At 40.6% G+C, this 20,127-nt stretch overlaps 1 protein-coding gene across 2 annotated transcripts in view; it reads right to left on the bottom strand.

Annotated features, from left to right (window-relative positions):
* Positions 1 to 20,127, bottom strand: part of CFAP47 (cilia and flagella associated protein 47) — a 681,345-nt gene that overhangs the window by 64,632 nt on the left and 596,586 nt on the right. For both annotated transcript variants that reach the window (XM_077482554.1, XM_077482555.1), the window contains exon 58: positions 6,193 to 6,288. In XM_077482554.1, coding sequence (XP_077338680.1) covers positions 6,193 to 6,288 — 96 coding nt within the window. The remainder of the gene's footprint in view (positions 1 to 6,192; positions 6,289 to 20,127) is intronic.

Below are 20,127 nucleotides of genomic sequence, written 5' to 3'. Positions count from 1 at the left end.
GCCGTTGAGTTATGCAGAAGATACATATGTACCACAAGTAAAGATAGGGAAATATATTTTGATTTAATATTTCTTTTGGTAGTACGTTTTTTTTTTTTTTTATTAGCATGTACAGCAATTCACTGAGGTCTGTGCTCTAGCTTTAGATGCCACCTAATTTAGATAGATTTCAAATTAAACAAGGAAAGCAAATAGGATAAGTTCATTGCTAGGGTTACTTTAAGTAGCTTTACTTGGGATGTAAAATGAATTCTCTGTGTTTAGCTTCAGGACAAGCCTGTGACATTGTTTTTTCCATTATACACAGTCCAGGAACTAAACAATTGTGTTAATTCTCAATAAAGAAAACCTATGATTTGCTCATTAATGTCAAAGCAACAGTTCTTCTTTAATTCAGATTTTCCAATAGCACCTTTCCTTCACTGACCCACTAAATTCAATGCTGGGATTGTCAGAATGTTATTAATTGTGTTTGCAGGCTTGTTCTGGTAGTATCAGTACAGGGATTATTGGGGTTAATTTAAAACTAGAGAGTGCAACATCAGGTGCAGCTAGTAGCCAATCAGCTTCTAACTTCAGCTTGTTCAAAAAAACTTTGAAAAAACACTGGCAGCTGATTGGTTTCTATGCAGAGCTACATCAGATTTTGCACTCTCCAGTTTTAATAAATCAAATGAATTGTGTCTGGAAAAATTATTCTGGATGAGTTAGAGTAATGATTGTGTCTGCTGACATGTTCCTGATTTTGGTCAGTACAATACTAATCATGCCTGTAGGCATGTTTCTGGTAGTTTTAGAACAGTATTATTGTTCTTGTGGACATGTTTCTGGTAGTGTCAGCTTTGTACTGATTGTGTCTGTGGACTTGTTTCTGGTAATGTAAGTACAGAACTGATTGTGTCTGCGAACATTTTGTGTCAGCACAGTACTAATTATGTAGTGTCAGTATGGTAGTGATTGTATTTGTGGACATGTTTCTTGATGTGTCAGTATAGTACTGATTGTGTTTGTAGAAATGTTTCTAGTAGTGTCAAATAGTAGTGAATGCACCTGTAGACAATTTTTTGGTAGTCTCACTAGGGTAATGATTGTATCTTTACACTTGTTTCTGACAGTATCAGTGGGGTACTAATTGTGTCTGTGGTCATGTTTCTGGCTGTATCTATACAGTACTAATTGTGCCTAAAGACATGTTTCTGGTAGTTTCAGTACAGCACTAATTGTGTTTGCAGACATGTCCCTGGCAGTGTCAGTATGGTATTGATTGTGCCTGTGGACATGTTTCTGAAAATGTAAGAATAGTACTGATTGTGTCTGTGAACATGTTGTCTCAGTACAGTACTTAATTGTGTCTGAGGATCATGCTTCTGGAAGTATCAGTATAGTTGTAATTGTATTTGTGGGCATGTTTCTTGCAGTGTCAGTATAGTACTGATTGTATATGTTTCTGGTAGTGTCTAATGATGGTAATTGTATCTGTAAATGTGTTTCTGGAAGTGTCAGTTGGGTTCTGATTGTATCTGTAGACCTGTTTCTGGTAGTATCAGTGCAATAGTGATTGTGTCTAAAGGCATGCTTGTGGTTGTGTCAAGGTATTGATTGTGTCTGGGGAAGTTTCTGGTTATGCAAGTATGCAACTGATTGTGCCTGCTGACATGTTTCTGGTAGTTTTAGTAGAGTATTGATTGTGTCTGCAGAAGTTTTGGGCAATGTAGGTATAGTACTAATTGTGCCTACAGACATGTATACTGCTAGTTTCAGTAATATAGTTATTGTGTCTGTGGACAAATTTCATGTTTTTGGTAGTCAGTATGGTACTGATTGTGTATGTGAATATGTTGGCAGTGCAGTACTAACTGTGCTTGAGGACCTGTTTCTGGTAGTGTCAGTATAGTAGTGATTGTATTTGTGGACATTTTTCTGACAGTATCAGTGTGGTAGTGATTGTATCTGTGGACATTTCTGCCAGTGTTAATATGGTACAGCTTATGCCTTCAGACATGTTTGTTACGGAGGTGACTTCATCTCCATAACATCTCTAAAATACACTGAAATCACTAAGCAACTTATTCACTCCCTGGTTATCTCTCGCCTTGACTATTGTAACTCCCTCCTCATTGGCCTACCTCTCCATAAGTTATCCCCTCTTCAGTCTATCATGACTGCCACTGCCAGACTCATCCACCTTATAAAGTACTCAGTGTCCGCCTCCCCTCTCTGCCAATCCCTCCACTGGCTTCCCATTGCCCAATGAATAAAATTCAAAACACTAACAATAACATACAAATCCATATACAACTCTGCCCCAAGCTACATCAACAATTCTGTCTCCAAATATTACCCAAACCGTCCACTCCGCTCCTCCTAAGACCTCCTGCTCCCTAGCTCCCTTGTCTCCTCCTCCTATGCTCCTCTCCAGGACTTCTCCAGAGCCACTCTCATCTTCTAGAACTCACTATCCCAATCTGTCCAGATATCTCCTACTCTGTCCACTTTTAGGCGATCCCTGAAAACACATCTCTTCTGGAAGTCCTATCATGCCTTCAGCTAACTAACTCTTCCATTTCCTCACAGTTACTACCTTTTGTTTCACCTGACCATTCCTACTAGATTGTAAGCTCGCATGAGCAGGGCTCCTCTAACCCTCTTGTATTGAACTGTATTGTTGCTGTATTGTCTCCCTTTATATTGTAAGGTGATGCACAAACTGCCACTATATAAATCCTGTATAATAAATAATAATAATGTTTCTGGTATCGTTAGTAGAATAGTGATTGTGTCTGATGACATGTTTCTGCTACTGATTTCTGTGGGTGTTGGTAGCTTTCCTAGAGGAGAAAAAAGTATAAATTGATTCCTGATGTGGTGATATTCTGCGTACCAGAGTTTATAAGAATTTAAGATAAAATACATCCCCCAGAAGGGACACAAAGAAAAAAAACAGATTCCCCAGTCCTCCCTACTTTATTCAAAACATAAAGAAAAAACGTATTGGCTACAGCTGAGCTTTAAAAGCTCTTCTAATTGGATCTACATTTCTGAACTTTGTACAGATGAGATGTTGATGGCAAATGTTTAATGATCACCTTTAACAGCTATCAAGTGGCTTATGCAGTCCAAGCAGCCAAGCTAAATGTGAAATTGCTAATAAGCGCTGTCTCTATTAACCTTAGGAAATTATGTCTAAATGAGCACACAATGTAAATTGTAGAAAGCCAAATAAATAGTGTGATAGCGAACAAAGGCAATATAACGTGCTGTCCAAAATGAAAGAAACAAACCTGGGTATACAAATGTTTAACAAAAATATTAATGCTAAGTAAAATAAAAGAGAAAATAGTTTAAGTACATTATGATTTACCCTTCACTTTGTTACTTATGATTGCTGCAATTCATTTCATTGTTGCTCTACATAAAGATGGCCTAGGCTATAAAAAGTTTGCCAAGACCCTGAAACTGAGCTGCAGCACTGTGGCCAAGACCATACAATGGTTTAACAGGACAGGTTCCACTCAAAGCAGGCCTCACCATGGTCGACCAAAGAAGTTGAGTGCATGTGCTACAGCTTGTATAACAGTGTAAATTAGCTGTCCCCTTAAAATAACTCAACACATAGCCATTAATGTCTAAACCGCTGGCAAAAAAAGTGAGTACACTCCTAAATGAAAATGTTCAAATTGGGCCCCAAATGTCAATGTTTTGCGTGGCCACCATTATTTTCCAGCACTGCCTTAAACCTCTTGGGCATGGAGTTCACCAGAGCTTCACAAGTTGCCACTGGAGACCTCTTCCACTCCTCTATGAGAACATCCCAGAGCTGGTGGATCCGAAAGTGATGATGGAGGAAAACCTTATTTTTCCATCCGTCTGCGGATTGGATCAGCTGATACTCCCCATAGAAGAAAGTGGAGATTTGACCAGCCCTTCTCGTCACAGTGTGCAGAGTCGGACTATTCATCTGCCGGCACAGCGGGAACCATGGAGCGATCCCCACTGAGAAAGCGGGTGGCTGTATACGGACCCTCCCCGGATCCGTACGTTTGATGGGGCCTTATAAAGTATTAGCTGAATTTTGGCTTCATTTAGTTAGTGTATCTAAATCTTCTAGTACATCTAACCTTCCCCTCTCCCTCAGATTGACAATGATGATGTCTGCTGTGCTCCTGGGAGTGTGTTACAGGCCAGATCACCAGGTGAAAACAGGGAGAAAAAAGGATTAAAAAAAAGAAAATGAATGCAGCCACCACATCTAATGATTGGTAAACTACATTATAGTACAATTTTGGTTTCGGGTTTAAAACCGCTTCAAGTGAAAGAAAATCTTCAATGTCTGGTAAACAAGATTTTTACTCCTTCCCTATTCTAGCAAAAAAAATAGAAAATTCTTTCTTAAAAAATCTATAAAAAGAATCTTTTTATAACTCATTTAAACAAAGGTATTTTATAAAATGGGCAATGGCTATTGTGCAAATATGAGATATTTTATATATTATCATACATCACACCATGGTGTACAAAAACATACTGCATCCTAACTGGTAAGAAAACAATTTCATTTTGTGTTTCAAATCCATATATTTAGTATCTTTATTTATATTAAGGCTAAGTTATGTATGTATTTCTACATACCACTTCAGAGTTATTCCAAATTAATAGCTCTTAAGTGGTTTGTGGAAATGCATTTACAGTACAGTCTAATACAGAAGGGACAGGAGAACTATATGAATATATGTATTTAAAACATGTATTTTCTATTCAGTTAGGTTTCTTCCTTCTCTGGATCCCAAGATAAGGTCCTGAAGAAGCTATTTATGGTAAACGTGTTGACCTTGTGGATCTTAAATAAAGAGCTATATATATTGTAGATTTCATGCAATGTTGTTGACAAATGAACTTATATCTTTCCTTGTGGGAATTAATTTCCCTTGTATGTATATGATTTTGATGTAAAAAAAAAAATATATAGTTACCATGTCATCCTTGGTACCAGTAAAGTCTGTGTTCTCTCTTTTTTTTCTGTTTACTGTATATATTATTATTTAGCCTCTTAGATACATTTTACTCTATTACAGGCATTTCAGACTTGTAACTTTTGGACCACACATGGCCTTTAGCTGATTAAAGAAATTAAGCTGATAAAGCTGCAGCTATTCCTAGCTGATAAAGGCTACATTCTTTTTCATTTTTTTGTTTGTGTATTGGCACAGTCATGTTGGAACAGAAAGGGGCCATCCCCAAACTGTTCCCATAAAGTTGGGAGCATGAAATTGTCTAAAATATTTTGGTATGCGGATGCCAAGCTCAACCCCTGAAAAATAACTATAATCCCCCTCCACAAAGCAAGGTCCATAAAGACATGGATGAATGAATTTGGGGCAGAGGAACTTGACTGGCCTGAATTCAACCCGATAGAACATCTTTGGGATAAACTATGGTGGAGACTGCAAGCCAGGCCTTCTCGTACACATCAGTGCCTGACCTCACAAATGTGCTTCTGAAAGACTGGTCAAAAATTCCTATAAACACACTTCTAAACCTTGTGGACATCCTTCCCAGAAGAATTGAAGCTGTTATAGCTGCAAAGGGTGGGCCAACTCAATATTGAACCCTACGGATTAAGACTGAGATGCCATTAAAGTGCATGTGTGTGTAAAGGCAGGCATCCCAATACTTTTGGTAATATACAGTAGTGTGTATATATATATTATATATATGTGTGTATATATATATATATATATATATATATATATATATATATATATATATGTATATATATCACCAAAAAATTATACTAGATTCCATATTCTCTCAAAGGGAGGTGCTGGAAGATGGGGAAGGGTGTCAGAAATATCCCTGCTAACATTACATATAACTAATACAAAAAAAATAAAATCATGCATAAATTATATATTACCAGCCATAAGCATTTTATTTACTATTACAATGTAGACAGAATGCTGATTGTTAGTCTGGACATGTTATCTATATAAATAATTCACTGTACTGTATTTTATGATGCTTGTAGAAAATGAAGACTAGAAATCTAATTTGACACATAGGATAATCCAAACACAAATCAATTATCTACAGAAAGCAGCAATGAAAAGCACAACACCTGGAAATAAAATAGGATGATCCAGTCATTCTGCTATTTTCCCAACAATAATAAGACAAAAAGCCTAAAATAAATACCTTGTGTCTGTTTCAGGGGCAGACAGAAAGCTGGCTCTTTATTGATGGAATGGCGCAGAACAGATGCACTAAGCCGATGCATGGTCTGTTCTTGATCTGAAAAAAAAGTAACAAAAAAGATGGAATATTTTCTTATACTTCAATGTCAAATTCAAGGAAATAAATTCACTGATGGTTGAAATGTGATCAAAGGCCTTTTCTAATGAAAGTACTTCACGGATGAATGTTCTTCAAAGTACACTCTCAAATAAGAGGTGACAGCATCTCCCCTCCGTTTCTTTTCTCTTTGCATTTTTAATCATGTTGCTTGTCATGCCTGCAATAATTTGAGGTTTTAACCTGGAAATCATACTAACTATCCATATTACAAATTACAAAAATAATCAACTGGCATGAAAAAATTAAATACATAAAAATTGGATCTTAAAAAAATACAATTTTCAAATTACCTACATTCTGGATTTTGAAGTGTAATTGTAGTTACTCAGATATGATTTAACCATTCAAAATGGTAAGTTTTTGCACACCTCTGTACAATTATTTACATAGTTCTGCCCAAAAAAGCAGGATTCCTTTATTTTTTAGACATACAATGTGTGGGTTAAGGGTACCATATCGTCCAAGTAATGACCTGTATGTTTAGGCTAACAATACAAAATTATACTCGTAAGTTAAATTATGCTTTTTACCCAAATGTTCAAATATTTCTAACCCAGTTTAAGTGAACTTTTTCAGAAGGGCAAAGCGACAAGTTCACTTTAATGGCAGCCTTACCAAAAGCTTATATTTGCCTTCTATTCATTCCTCTGCTGCTCCATTTGGCTGCCACTAAATGACAGTAATGGGTGCCTAGGTTGCCAATAAGTAAGCACAATCATTATCAAGTGGGATTAAGATGGAGTAAGGCAGCCCTTAGATGATTTGATTTTCTTTCCTTCCCCCACGGAAGGAAAGGAAATAGCTTGATTCCCCCATTAACACAGTGTTGAAGGGGGGATGTGTTCTGCCAGTGGAGGGGGGCACGGGGAGCCTTCCTGGCCAGCAGAACGTAATGATTACTGCTAGCGGCTATAGCCACCGGCAGTAATTGCATACCAAAAATCTGACAGGCTGAAGGATTGAAGTCGATTGAAGGATCAATTTGGGTACAATCAGCCTACCCATACATAAATCAAAATCCCCTGTTGAACTGGCCAAATTCTGAACCATCTATGGCAGTCTTTAAAAAGAAAGGGGGAGCTGCTGGTCGGGATTGGTGTTACACACCCATTCACACTTGAGCATTTTTTAGCTTGTTTCCTTATCTGATGTTCAACGTGCAGTACACATTCACTGATCACATTTACATGTAAAGCTACCCTATGCTCTATGACTTACATTTAAGTATATTTAGGCATTCTGCCCCCATAGACTTCAATGGATGCACCTGTAAATGCACAAGTGTTTTTGGGTGTTTTGTTATAGTTGAAAAAAAAAACTGCCTCTAGAACTACTTTCTTGATCTTGCCCAGCCCAGGAAACATAAGCCTATAGCTCAATGACATCATGCAACACTTGCAAAAAGCCTAAAAAATGCCTGGAACATGCCTAAAAAAAAAAAAAAACTACTAGCATTACACTTTGTTTAGATATAAATGCAGGCTTAAGCAAACTAGAAGAGTAAAAATAATGCTTTCCAGTGTAGCAGATGGTGACTTCAATTTTGAATCTTTTGCACAGCTATGAATACTACTGATATCCAACACCCAGTAGCTCTTCAAAAGAGCAAAGATTGGAGTCACCACTCACCAGAATAGTACATATTGCTGATATTCTTTAACTGCTTGCTGACCAGCGCACAATGATGTACATCAGCACAATGGCATGGCTGGGAAAATGGGTGTACCTGTATGTCCCCTTTAAGATAAGGCTTAGTGGGCGTGCGCATGCCTGCCACGTACTCCGTGACCCTGCCCACGGGTCCCGTGGACGCGATGTCTGCCGGGTGCCTGGGATCGTGACATGGAGCGGCAGAATGGGGAGATATAAATAAGGCATTTCTCTGTTCTGTCTAGCAACATGGCAGGGATCTACTGTTCCCTGTCATCGGAAGCAGTCATCTCTGTCATATGGTAGTGAGCGCACCCCCCCATAGTTAGAATCACTCCCTAAGACACATTTAACCCCTTGATTTCCCCCTAGTGTTTAACCCCTTCCCTGTCAGTGTCATTTACACAGTAATCAGTGCATTTTTATAGTACTGATCGATGTATAAATGTTACTGGTCCCAAAATAGTGTCAAAAGTGTTCAATGTGTCCGCCACAATGTCGCAGTCACAATAAAAAATGCAGATCACTGCCATTACTAATAAAAAAAAAAATTAATAATAAAAATGCCATAAATTAATGCCCTATTTTGTAGGTGCTATAACTTTTGTGCAAACCAACCAATATATGTTTATTGCAATAATTGTACCAAAAATATGTAGAAGAATACATATCAGCCTAAACTGAGAAAGAAATTAGTTTTTTTATATATTTTTTGGGGATATTTGTTATAGCAAAAAGTAAAAAATATTACTTTTTTTTCAATATTGTCGTACTTTATTTGTTTATAACGCAAAAAATTAAAAAAGCACCAAAAGAAAGCTGTATAGCTTTATTTGTGGGAAAAAAGGACTTCAATTTTGTTTGGGTGTAACGTCATATGACCACGCAATTGTCAGTTAAAGTGATGCAGTGCCGTATCGCAAAAAGTGCTCTGGTCAGGAAGGGGGTGAATTCTCTTGGGGCTGAAGTTCTTAACCAGTGATGGCGAACCTCGGCACCCCAGATGTTTTGGAACTACATTTCCCACGATGCTCCACTACACTGCAGAGTACATGGGCATCATGGGAAATGTAGTTCCAAAACATCTGGAGTGCCAAAGTTCGCCATCACTGTTCTTAACAGACTATTGAGCCTTTATCATGTCTATATGCTGCAATAACAGCAGAGGAGTCCCAGGACATTGTTTACCACTCTTAAAAAGTTTCACAGTTTAAACTATTTATGTTACAAAAGCTCACTATAGTGGCATCAATACAATACAGTAATCTTAAAACACTACTAAATTACTAAAATACAATGTTATATATGGGGGGGGAATTGTTACAAAGCAATAACATGTTTGTATACACTGAATAAAACTAAACAAGCCTGTCAAGGTTAGCACTAAAAACAGGCACATCTTAGCTCAACTGAGTGGTAAAGTGCCTTAGCCGCATAACATTACTGAGTGCAAAATGCACAATGTACTTAGGTTGCAATATTTTTTTTGTTTTGATAAAGCAGAACATATTTGCTTTAAGCAGCGCACAATATTTTTATTTAAGCACACTAAAAAGCTCATCCATATGGGGTACTGTGGGTATTTTTAAAGGATCCATCAAAATAACGTAATCTATGTACAGTATTTACTAGATAAAATAGTGTTAAAATACACTTTACTAAATGGCAAAGAGCCCTCTCCCCCTGTGAATGTCTTCCACTTAAATTCCCCATAAAACAATAGTATGGCCCAAGAAAAGGGGCATGATCAATGCACTCTATAATTATTTTCAATTGCTGACATAAAAGCACACAGTATTTCTGATAGATAAATACAAAAGAAAAGCAGACATGAAGTCGATTCTATATTGAAAATGTTCTAGGAGGAACAATGCCTAATCCTTTCCTTGGTTTTCTCTACCAATTATCTTTAAAAAAGCTGTGTGAAAGGTAGCAAACACAATTACCAAGCATGTTTCAATCGATACCAAAACCGTTTTTTTTTTAGTCGTTTGTTTTTTTTATGAAACAAAAGAAAACTTTTTTTTTTTTTTAACCAAATGGCAGTTCGCTACATGGTTTAGTGAAATAATAAGCATGATGAAAAAAATCACTTTTTATTGTCTTTGCTATGCTATGATATTAGTTATTTGATAATAAGGGTATAATGCGATGAAAAGTTTGATCAAGCACATTGAGAAAAAAGGAAAGGTGGTCGATTTCTGATGTTGATCTGAGAATTTAGCAGTTGGCAGTATTTATTAATGATAGTTGTAATCAGGCTAGCAAAGAAATTTCTAACTTTACACAGATTCATTTTCTTTTAGTTTTGTGCCAACACTGATCCTGAATCTAAACCTTTTTTCAGTTTACATTTCTTCTGCGCACTGTAGACAGATGATTGTGCACATGTAACGTAAACGATTCTCTGGGGTTAATTGCTGTAACTGAAGAGTGCAAAATATGGGGCAATTCTGCATAGAAACCAATCAGCTTCCACGTTTTATTGCTAAAGCTTAACCCCCTCTGGCGGTATTCCCGAGTGTGTACACCCCTAACTTAAAATGTCCAAATTGGGCCCGATTAACCATTTTCCCTCCCGGTGTCATGTGACTCGTTAGTGTTACAAGGTCTCATGTGTGAATAGGGAGCAGGTATGTTAATTTTGGTGTTATCGCTCTCACCCTCTCATACTGGACTCTCACTGGAAGTTTGACATGGCACCTCATGGCAAAGAACTCTCTGAGGATCTGAAAAAAAGAATTGTTTCTCTACATAAAGATGGCATAGGCTATAAGAAGATTGCCAAGACCCTGAAACTGAGCTGCAGCACAGTGGCCAAGACCATACGGCGGTTTAACAGGACAGGTTCCACTCAGAGCGGGCCTAGCCTTGGTCGACCAAAGAAGCTAAGTGCACATGCTTAGCATCATATCCAGAGGTTGTCTTTGGGAAATAGACGTATGAGTGCTGCCAGCATTGTTGCAGAGGTAGAAGGGGTGGGGGGTCAGCCTGTCAGTGCTCAGATCATACGCTGCACACTGCATCCAATTGGCCTGCATGACTGTCGTCCCAGAAGGACGCCTCTTCTAAAGATGATGCACAAGAAAGCCCACAAACAGTTTGTTGAAGACAAGCAGACTAAGGACATGGATAACTGAAACCATGTCCTGTGGTCCAATGAGACCAAAATAAACTTATTTGGTTCAGATGGTGTCAAGCATGTGTGGCAGCAACCAGGTGAGGAATACAAAGACAAGTGTGTCTTGCCTATAGTCAAGAATTGCGGTGGGAGTGTCATGGTCTGGGGAGATAAAGTTCATTGAGGGAACCATGAATGCCAACATGTACTGTGACATACTGAAGCAGAGCATGTGCCCCTCCCTTTGGAGACTGGGCAGCAGGGCAGTATTCCAACATGATAATGACCCCAAACACACCTCCAAGACGACCACTGCCTTGCTAAAGAAGCTGAGGGTAAAGGTGATGGACTGGCCAAGCACATCTCCAAACCTAAACCCTATTGAGTATATGTGGGGCATCCTCAAATAGAAGGTGGAGGAGTGCAAGGTCTCTAACATCCACTAGCTCTGTGATGTCATCATCGAGGAGTGGAAGAGGACTCCAGTGGCAACCTGTGAACCTCTGGTGCTCCATACCCAAGAGGGTTAGGGCAGTGCTGGAAAATAATAGTGGCAACACAAAATATTGACACTTTGGGCTCAATTATGCCATTTTCATTTAGGGTGTACCAGCGGTTTAGACACTAATGGCTGTGTGTTGAGTTAGTTTGAGGGGACAGCAAATGTACACTGTTATACAAGCTGTACACTCACTAATTTACCTTGTAGCAAAGTGTAATTTCTTCAGTGTTGTCACATGAAAAGATTTTTAAAAAATGTGAGGAGTGTACTCACTTTTGTGAGATACTGTATTTGAACACGTCACCATTTTTCTAGGTAAACATATTTGTAAAGGTCCTATTGATATGAAATGTTCACCAAATGTTGGTACAACCCATTCAATCCATATATACATATATACATTGCCTTGCAAAAGTATTCACCCCCTTGGCATTTTTCGTGTTTTGTTGCCTCACAACCTGGAATTAACATGGATTGTTTGAGGATTTGCATAATTTAATTTACAGAACACGCCCACAACTTTGAAGATTTTTTTTTATTGTGAAGCAAACAACAAATAGGACAAAATAACAGAAAAAGTCAATGTGCATAACTATTCACCCCCTTAAAGTCAATACTTTGTAGAGCCACCTTTTGCGGCCATAATAGCTCCATGTCACTTTGGATAAGTCTCTATGAGCTTGCTACATCTTACCACTGGGATTTTTTTGCCCATTTCTCCTAGCAAAATTGATCCAGATCCTTTAAGTTTGATGGTTTGCGCTTGTGATAGGAAATCTAAGTCTGATCACAGATTTTCTATTGGATTGAGGTCTGGGCTTTGAATAGGCCGTTAAAACACATTTACATGATTCCTCTTAAACCACTCAAGTGTTGCTTTAGCAGTGTGTTTGGGGTCATTGTCCTGCTGGAATGTGACCCTCCGTCTTAGCTTCAAATCACATACAGAGTGGTACAGCTTTTGCTCCAGAATTTCCCTGTATTTAGCAACGCCCATATTTCCCTCAACTCTGACCAGTTTCCTAGTCCCGACTGCTGAAAAACATCCCCACAGCATGATGCTGCCATCGCCATGGTATTCTTTGGGTGATGTGATGTGTTTGCTTTGTGCCAGACATAGCGTTTTCCTTGATGGCCAAAAAGTAAAATTTTAGTCTCATCAGGCCAGAGCACCTTTCTCCATACATTTTGGGAGGCTCCCACATGCCTTTTCGCAAACTCAAAACTTGCCATTTTGTTTTTTGCTGAAAGTAATGGCTCTCTTCTGGCCACTCTGTCATAAAGCCTGACTCTATGGAGCATACGGCTTATTGTTGTCCTATGTACAGATACTCCAGTCTCTGCTGTGGAACTCTGCAGCTCCTCCAGGGTTACCTTAGGTCTCTGTGCTGCCTCTTTGATTAATGTCCTCCTTGCCCAGTCTGTGAGTTTTGGTGTGTGGCCATCTCTTGGCAGGTTTTCTGTTGTGCCATTTTCTTTCCATTTGGTTATGATTTGATGGTTCTCCTACGGATCATCAAAGATTTGAATATTTTTTTATAACTTAACCTTGACTTCTCAACAACATTGTACCTTGGTTGGAGAGTTCCTTGGTCTTCATGGCAGTGTTTGGCTAGTGGTGCCTCTTGCTTAGGTTTTGCAGCCTCTGGAGCTGGTTGCACCAGAGATTTTTATGAGCTTCATAATAAAGGGGTGAATACATACGCACATGCCAATTATGATTTTTTTATTTCTGAAAAAATGTTTTATGTATATATGTTTCTAATTTTACTTCGCCAACTTAGACTATTGTGTTTTGATCCATCACATATAATTCAGATGAAAAAAGCAACATATATTATATATGAGGGGGGCAATAAGTCTAGAAATATAGTAGCTGCCATTGCTAACTTGTTTTTAAAAGATAGTGGCTTTGATGCTGTCATCCTGAGTCTAAATTTACTACTTAATCATTGCTATGGAACAAGCATTCAGTTAATAAAGTCTGAAATGGCTGAACATCCATAATGGATATTTGTTATAGCTTGGAAGCCCATTATTAAGTAAAACAATGATAAGAATGACAGTACAGATCCAAAATACTTATAAAAAAATCAGCAATAGATATCAGTTCCATTGTGATAAAGCTAAACGTCATATTCACCTTTGTGTATGCCATAGTGTCTGAACAGTAGAAACATTCTTAGGTAGACCAAATTGCTTCTCCCCACTGTGTGCTTTAGAAGGGGCCGCAGCTGGAAGAATGGCCCCAGGTGAATTGGGCTGCTCTGCATTGCACGGGCTTGAGGCACGGTGATGCTGCATTTAGGGGGTTGTAACAGATGGTGAGGAGGTAACATATCACCTGAAAAGCAATCTGAGTATAGATTGCTTTTCAGAGGAGCAGCAGTCCTTGCTGCTATTATGAATATGCCCTAAAAAAGCAGTTCTGATCATACAGGTTTTGGGGGGGGGGGGGGGTCAGGATTAAAAGTAACATACATACATAAATACGCACACACACACAATGAAAAATTGCAGCATATTTCCTACACTTAAACTGCCAGGTACTACACTGCAGGGGGCAGTGGAGAGCACAGCACTCGGGAAGATACCTCCCCCTTTCATTGTTTTTACTGTCTGATCAAGCTTCCGCTAAGATGATGTCCAGTTTGGCTGCACCCCTGATGACCTCAGTTAGTACCCCTGGTTGCTACAGCACCCCAGTTGAGACAGGCTGATTTAAATGTTAGTGGAAATAAAACAATATCATGGACAAAGTTCAGTTGTTTTCGCAGTACATCTTGGCAATATATGCCATTTAAATACCCTACAAGAACATAAAATATGTGTTTTTATGCCAGAAATGCCATCAGCCATTAAGCTCTGTTGTCGGCCAACAACACTGTCAGCCCTGCTTGTTGTTGTCTTTTGCTATACTACTCAACCGCTCCTACTCTCAGGTCTCAACAAGATAATCATTCTATAGTTATAAAAACAGCTCTAGTTTTCTGATACAATAAAACAGTTTGATGCACTTTTAAACAGATTTAACAAAATGCTTCCAATGGTATATTAAACAAACCAAAAGGATACAAATAAAAGAAGTTATTTTGTATAATTTACATACACATTAAGCTAGCTATAGACATCAGAGGGCAATCAAGTTTGTAGGAACACAATGGCCTCCGAATACCTTTTTTGCTAGCCTTGCTTTGATGATAAATCATCAAATCATAAGTATGGACTTTGGATTGAACAAATGGGTACGTTTATGTCAGTATAGGTAGGAATTAGGGATGAGCTTCGAGTCTCTAGACGAACCCCTGTTTGGTAGTTCGTCGAATTGTGAACGTTATGGGCCGTTCGCGCCAAATTTGAGTGGCGCGTCATGGTCCATAATTCACTGCGGCATTGCAGTGCATTGCTGGCTGATGATTGGCCAAGCGTGCACTATGACCTGCATGCTTGGCCAATCACAGTGCCTTCTGTACAGAGAGCCATAACTGGCCAATTATGGCTCAGGGGGTTTAGTACATGCCCCACACTATATAAGGCCTGCGTGTAGTGTGTTGTGACGGCGGAGAGAGAAAAACAGAGAGACAGTGTCATTTGATTTAAGTTAGATAGAATAGTCAGTTAGCTGCAGTTACAGTGTATGGAGGATATATATGCATCCTAGGTGTTTGTGTATATATATATATATATATATATATATATATATATATATATATATATATATATATATATATATATACATATACATATACATGCACACTGTATTCAGTTTAGCTAGATCCGTTCCTGTTATTCTCTTCCTAATATACTGACAGGCAGGCAGGTGATTTTATTACTTGCAGTAGTTATAGTTAGTTTGCTGTTGTTCTTGAAGCTACCTTCAAGAAAATTGCTGGTGTTCTTCTGATCCTATTAATACCACAGGCAGGCAGCTGCAGTATTTACAGTTAGTGTACTGTATCCTCTGCACAGCGTGTACCTAAAGCTACCTTCAAGACAATTGCTGGTGTTCTTCTGATCCTATTAATACCACAGGCAGGCAGCTGCAGTATTTACAGTTAGTGTACTGTATCCTCTGCACAGCGTGTACCTAAAGCTACCTTCAAGAAAATTGCTGGTGTTCTTCTGATCCTATTAATACCACAGGCAGGCAGCTGCAGTATTTACAGTTTGTGTACTGTGTCCTCTGCACAGCGTGTACCTAAAGCTACCATCAAGACAGTTGCTGGTGTTCTTCTGATTCTATTAATACCACAGCCAGGCAGCTACAGTATTTACAGTTAGTTTACTGTGTCCTCTGCACAGTGTGTACCTAAAGCTACCTTCAAGACAATTGCTGGTGTTCTTCTGATCCTATTAATACCACAGGCAGGCAGCTGCAGTATTTACAGTTAGTGTACTGTGTCCTCTGCACAGTGTGCACCTAAAGCTACCTGAAGACAATTGCTGGTGTTCTTCTGATCCTATTAATACCATAGGCAGACAGCTGCAGTATTTACAGTTAATGTACTGTGTCCTCTGCACAGTGTGCACCTAAAGCTACCTGAAGACAATTGTTGGTGTTCTCATACTAATAATACTACAGGCAGGCAGTTGATTTTTCTAGCTGCAGTATAATCAGTGTGTATATATATATATATATATATATATATATATATATATATATATCCCAGCTTTGTGCATCTACATCTCACTGCAGGCCATTAGTATGTCTGGAAGGCCAAGAAGGAGAGACAGACAGTCACAAGCCAATAAAAGAGGGCAAGCAGGCTCTATGTCTAGAGGCAACCGCGCTAGTCGTGGACACGGTGCATCCTCATCAGCATGTGGCCGTAGGACACGCTTGTCCCTTTTTTCAGCAGCTGGCCATGTTGAGCCGCAACATGCCGAAGACTTGGTAGAGTGGATTACCAAACCGTCTTCATCCTCCTCATCCTCTCTCACCCAGGCTCAGGGTACTTTGGCAAAGCAGCTGCCAACGCGGCCTCTTCCCTCATCTCAATGGCATCAGTCACTCCTTCCCTAGCCCCACCATGTCCTCCTGAGGAGTCCCCCAAACTGTAGGCTCCGATGATGGTACCCAGCTAGAGGAAGGCAGTAACATGATCCCAGAGAGAGGGGGTGCCCAAGGAGGACAGCAATCTGGCAGTTATGTTCCCCCAGCTGCAGCATACTGCCAGGTTTGTTCCAGTGATGAGGAGGGAGGGGATGATGAGGTCACTGACTCCAAGTGTGTGCCTGATAGGAGAGAGGAGGAGGAGGAGGCACATCTCCAATGAGGCAGGATGCCCTCCAGGGGCCAGTTTAAGGGCAGCACACTGATTGCAACACACCACAGAGCTCTGCATGTGCAGGGCACTGCTGTCTCTGCACGTTATTCCAAAAGTTCTTTGGTGTGGGCCTTTTTTGAGACAAGTGCATCAGATTGCACAACTGCTATTTGCAACATGTCTCAAGAGTATCTCGCATGGCCAAAACATAACCACATGCTTGACCAGACATATGTCGACCTGCCATGCAGTTCGTTGGCATGCATACCTAAAAGACCCCACCAAAGAACAAAGTGGACCTCTCCTTGCTTCTCATCAACTGGGATCTCCAACCCCACTATACCTTCAGTCCTCTTTGAAACCTGCACTGAGAGGAATGAAGGTGTAGAATTAGGTGTGTCACAGCCAAGTACTTGCGGGCAATCTGCTATCGGTACACCGAAATCAGATTGTACCAGGCAAATTTCCCTGCCCCAGCCGCTGCACTGCCGAAAGAAGTTCACTCCCAGCCATCCACATGCCCAGTGGTTGAATGCTAGCTTGGATAAATTGTTAGCATTTCAACTGCTGCCTTTTTAGTTGGTTGACTCTGCCCCCTTTCCGTGAGTTTGTGGAATGTGCGGTTCCTCAGTGGCAGGTTCCCAAATGTCACTTTTTCTCATGGAAGGCTCTCTACCGGGTTGTGGAAGGCAATGTCTTGGCCCCGCTGGACAGGGCAGTCAGTGGTAAGGTGCATATTACCGCTGACTCATGGTCCAGCAGGCATGGACAGGGATGTTACCTATATTTCACAGCGCATTGGGTGACTCTGCTGGCAGCTGGGAAGGATGCAGGACAAGGTGTAGTAGTGTTAGAAGTTGTTCTGCCACCATGCCTCCAAAATGCTACTACTGCTGATTCTGACACACCTCTCTCATCCACCCCCTCCTCTTCTTCTTCCTCCATGGCCTCTTCTTGTGCTTTGTCCTCGGAACCAGTGGTGCTCCATAGGCATTCAAGGGGCTATGCAAGTACGCAGGCAAAAAAATGCCATGGGGTGCTTGAGCTGGTGTGCTTGGGGGACAGGAGCCACACTAGGGCAGAGATTCTGTCAACTCTGCAGGGGCAGGCTCAGAGGTGGTTGACGCCACGTCAGCTTAAGACAGGAATTGCGGTTTGTGACAATGGCACCAACCTCCTCTCCGCCCTCCAACAGGGAAACTTCACCCATGTTCCCTGTTTGGCTCACGTCCTTAACTTGGAAAAAAAATTGATTTTGTGCCCGGATCAACCTAAATCATTATTTCGTTAATCAGCAACTTAATTCTAAGCCAAGAGCAGCCAGAAAAAGTGTCTCTCCAAATCTTATAACACAACAGACAAAACAGGCAGAAAAAGAAAAATTCACCCAAGAAGAGCAGCGAGAGAACTTGAGTCTACAAAATATTAATTTTAATATGTATCAAAAAAAATACTATAATAATCCTGCACAGCAAACAGATCACATATACAATCCACAAACAGTTAAACAATAAGACAACGTTGTCTAATTAAAAATGGAAAAGTGGAGCTGCACACATTCTTACATACATCTCACCATTATACATCCACATGCACACCTAAGAATACAGCCAAAATAAGCTATTATGCAAAGGGACACGTGGCTTATAGCAACTTAAAGGTGATGTGTATGTACGGTTAACCAAAGCTAGAGCGGATCACAATCCAAAGAACACCATGGAAAGAAGTTATATTGCACTAGTTCATAGTCATCCCATATTTTCCTTCAGTGGCAGTTCAAAGATTTGCTTTGTTAGATGAACGGTTAGACAGGCACAGTTTAGTATTGATTATAAACATAAATGCAGAGCAGACAGCCACTTAATGAATATTATGCACACTCACTTGCCCCAAACAAAGTAGATGGAATGAAGAAAGCCAAGCATATGCAAAGCAGAAGCGCAGGCAGAGCAGCAGGTGCACTCCTATATCTGTATTAGCAGCACTCTCAAATCAGTCTCTCCTCATCTCGTCCTTAACTTGGTGGTGCAGTGGTTCTTGGGCAGGTACCCGGGCTTACAGGATGTCCTGAGGCAGGCCAGAAAAGTCTTTGTGCATATAATGCCAGTGCTCAGCTGGCTGACCTCCAAAAGGAATTTAACCTGCCCAAAAGCCACCTAATCTGTGACATGCCCACCAGGTGGAACTCAATGTTGGCCGTGCTGCAGCGGCTGCACATGCCGCAGAGGGCCATCGATGAGTACCTGTGTGATTATGGCACCAGGACAGGGTCAGGGGAGCCTGGTTTTTTCCCCACGCCAGTGGGCTATGAACAGGGATGCATGCACTGTCCTGTCAGCATTTGAGGAGGCCACGAGGATGGTGAGCAGTGACAGTGCATGCATCAGTGACACTGTCCCTGTTGTTCACCTGTTGGAGCACACGCTGCATGGAATAAAGGACAGGGCACTTGAGGCAGAACAGAGGGAAGAAGAAGAGGACTTCCTTAACTCTCAAGGCCCCCTTTATCCACACAATGTTCCTGATGGCCCGCCGATCACACAGAAAGAGGAAGAGGAGGAGGAGGAGGATTGTGTCAGCATGGAGGTGGAACCTAGCACTCAGCATCAGCAGCAGTCTTCAAGGGATCATTTACAGTCCCAAGAAACCTATGGACTTGTATATGGCTGGGAGGAGGTGGCTGCGGATCATGTCGTCCTTAGTAACCCAGGGGACTCCGGACCAAATGCCTCAGCAAACCTACGCTGCATGGCCTCCCTGATCCTGAAAAGCCTGCGGAAGGATCCTCGTATTCGTGGTTTCAATGAGAGGGTCATTACTGGCTGGCAACCCTCCTTGATCCACGTTACAAGGGTAAGGTTGCGGACCTTATCTTGCCATCGCAAAGGGAGCAGAGTATGAAACATCTTTGTAAGGCCTCGCAGAAAGGTTTCGGCAACGCATTTCCAGAGCCTGGGAGGTTCCAAATCCCTGGTCCTGGACAATGTGTTGCTGAGGCTTTGGTCAGTCATACAAGGAGAGGTGGAGAAGGTGGCCGTCTAACCGATGTGTTCAGACAATTTAGTCCGCAGCCCCAAGGTATAATTGGTTCCTGCAACCATTGCCAGCATCTGACTTACATGGTGCAGGAAAACCTAGGGGCAAGATCAGACTTGGACACTTTTCCCACCAAAAATCCTTTGAGTTTCCGGGTCTTGAGGATGGATTACTGGCCAGAGCTTGCACAGTATGCAATT

Source organism: Lithobates pipiens, unplaced genomic scaffold (assembly GCF_037356315.1).
Source record: "Lithobates pipiens isolate NorthernLeopardFrog02 unplaced genomic scaffold, aLitPip1_a1.2 Scaffold_16, whole genome shotgun sequence".
Classification (NCBI taxonomy): domain Eukaryota; kingdom Metazoa; phylum Chordata; class Amphibia; order Anura; family Ranidae; genus Lithobates; species Lithobates pipiens.
This window is presented reverse-complemented; position numbering and strand designations above follow the sequence as displayed.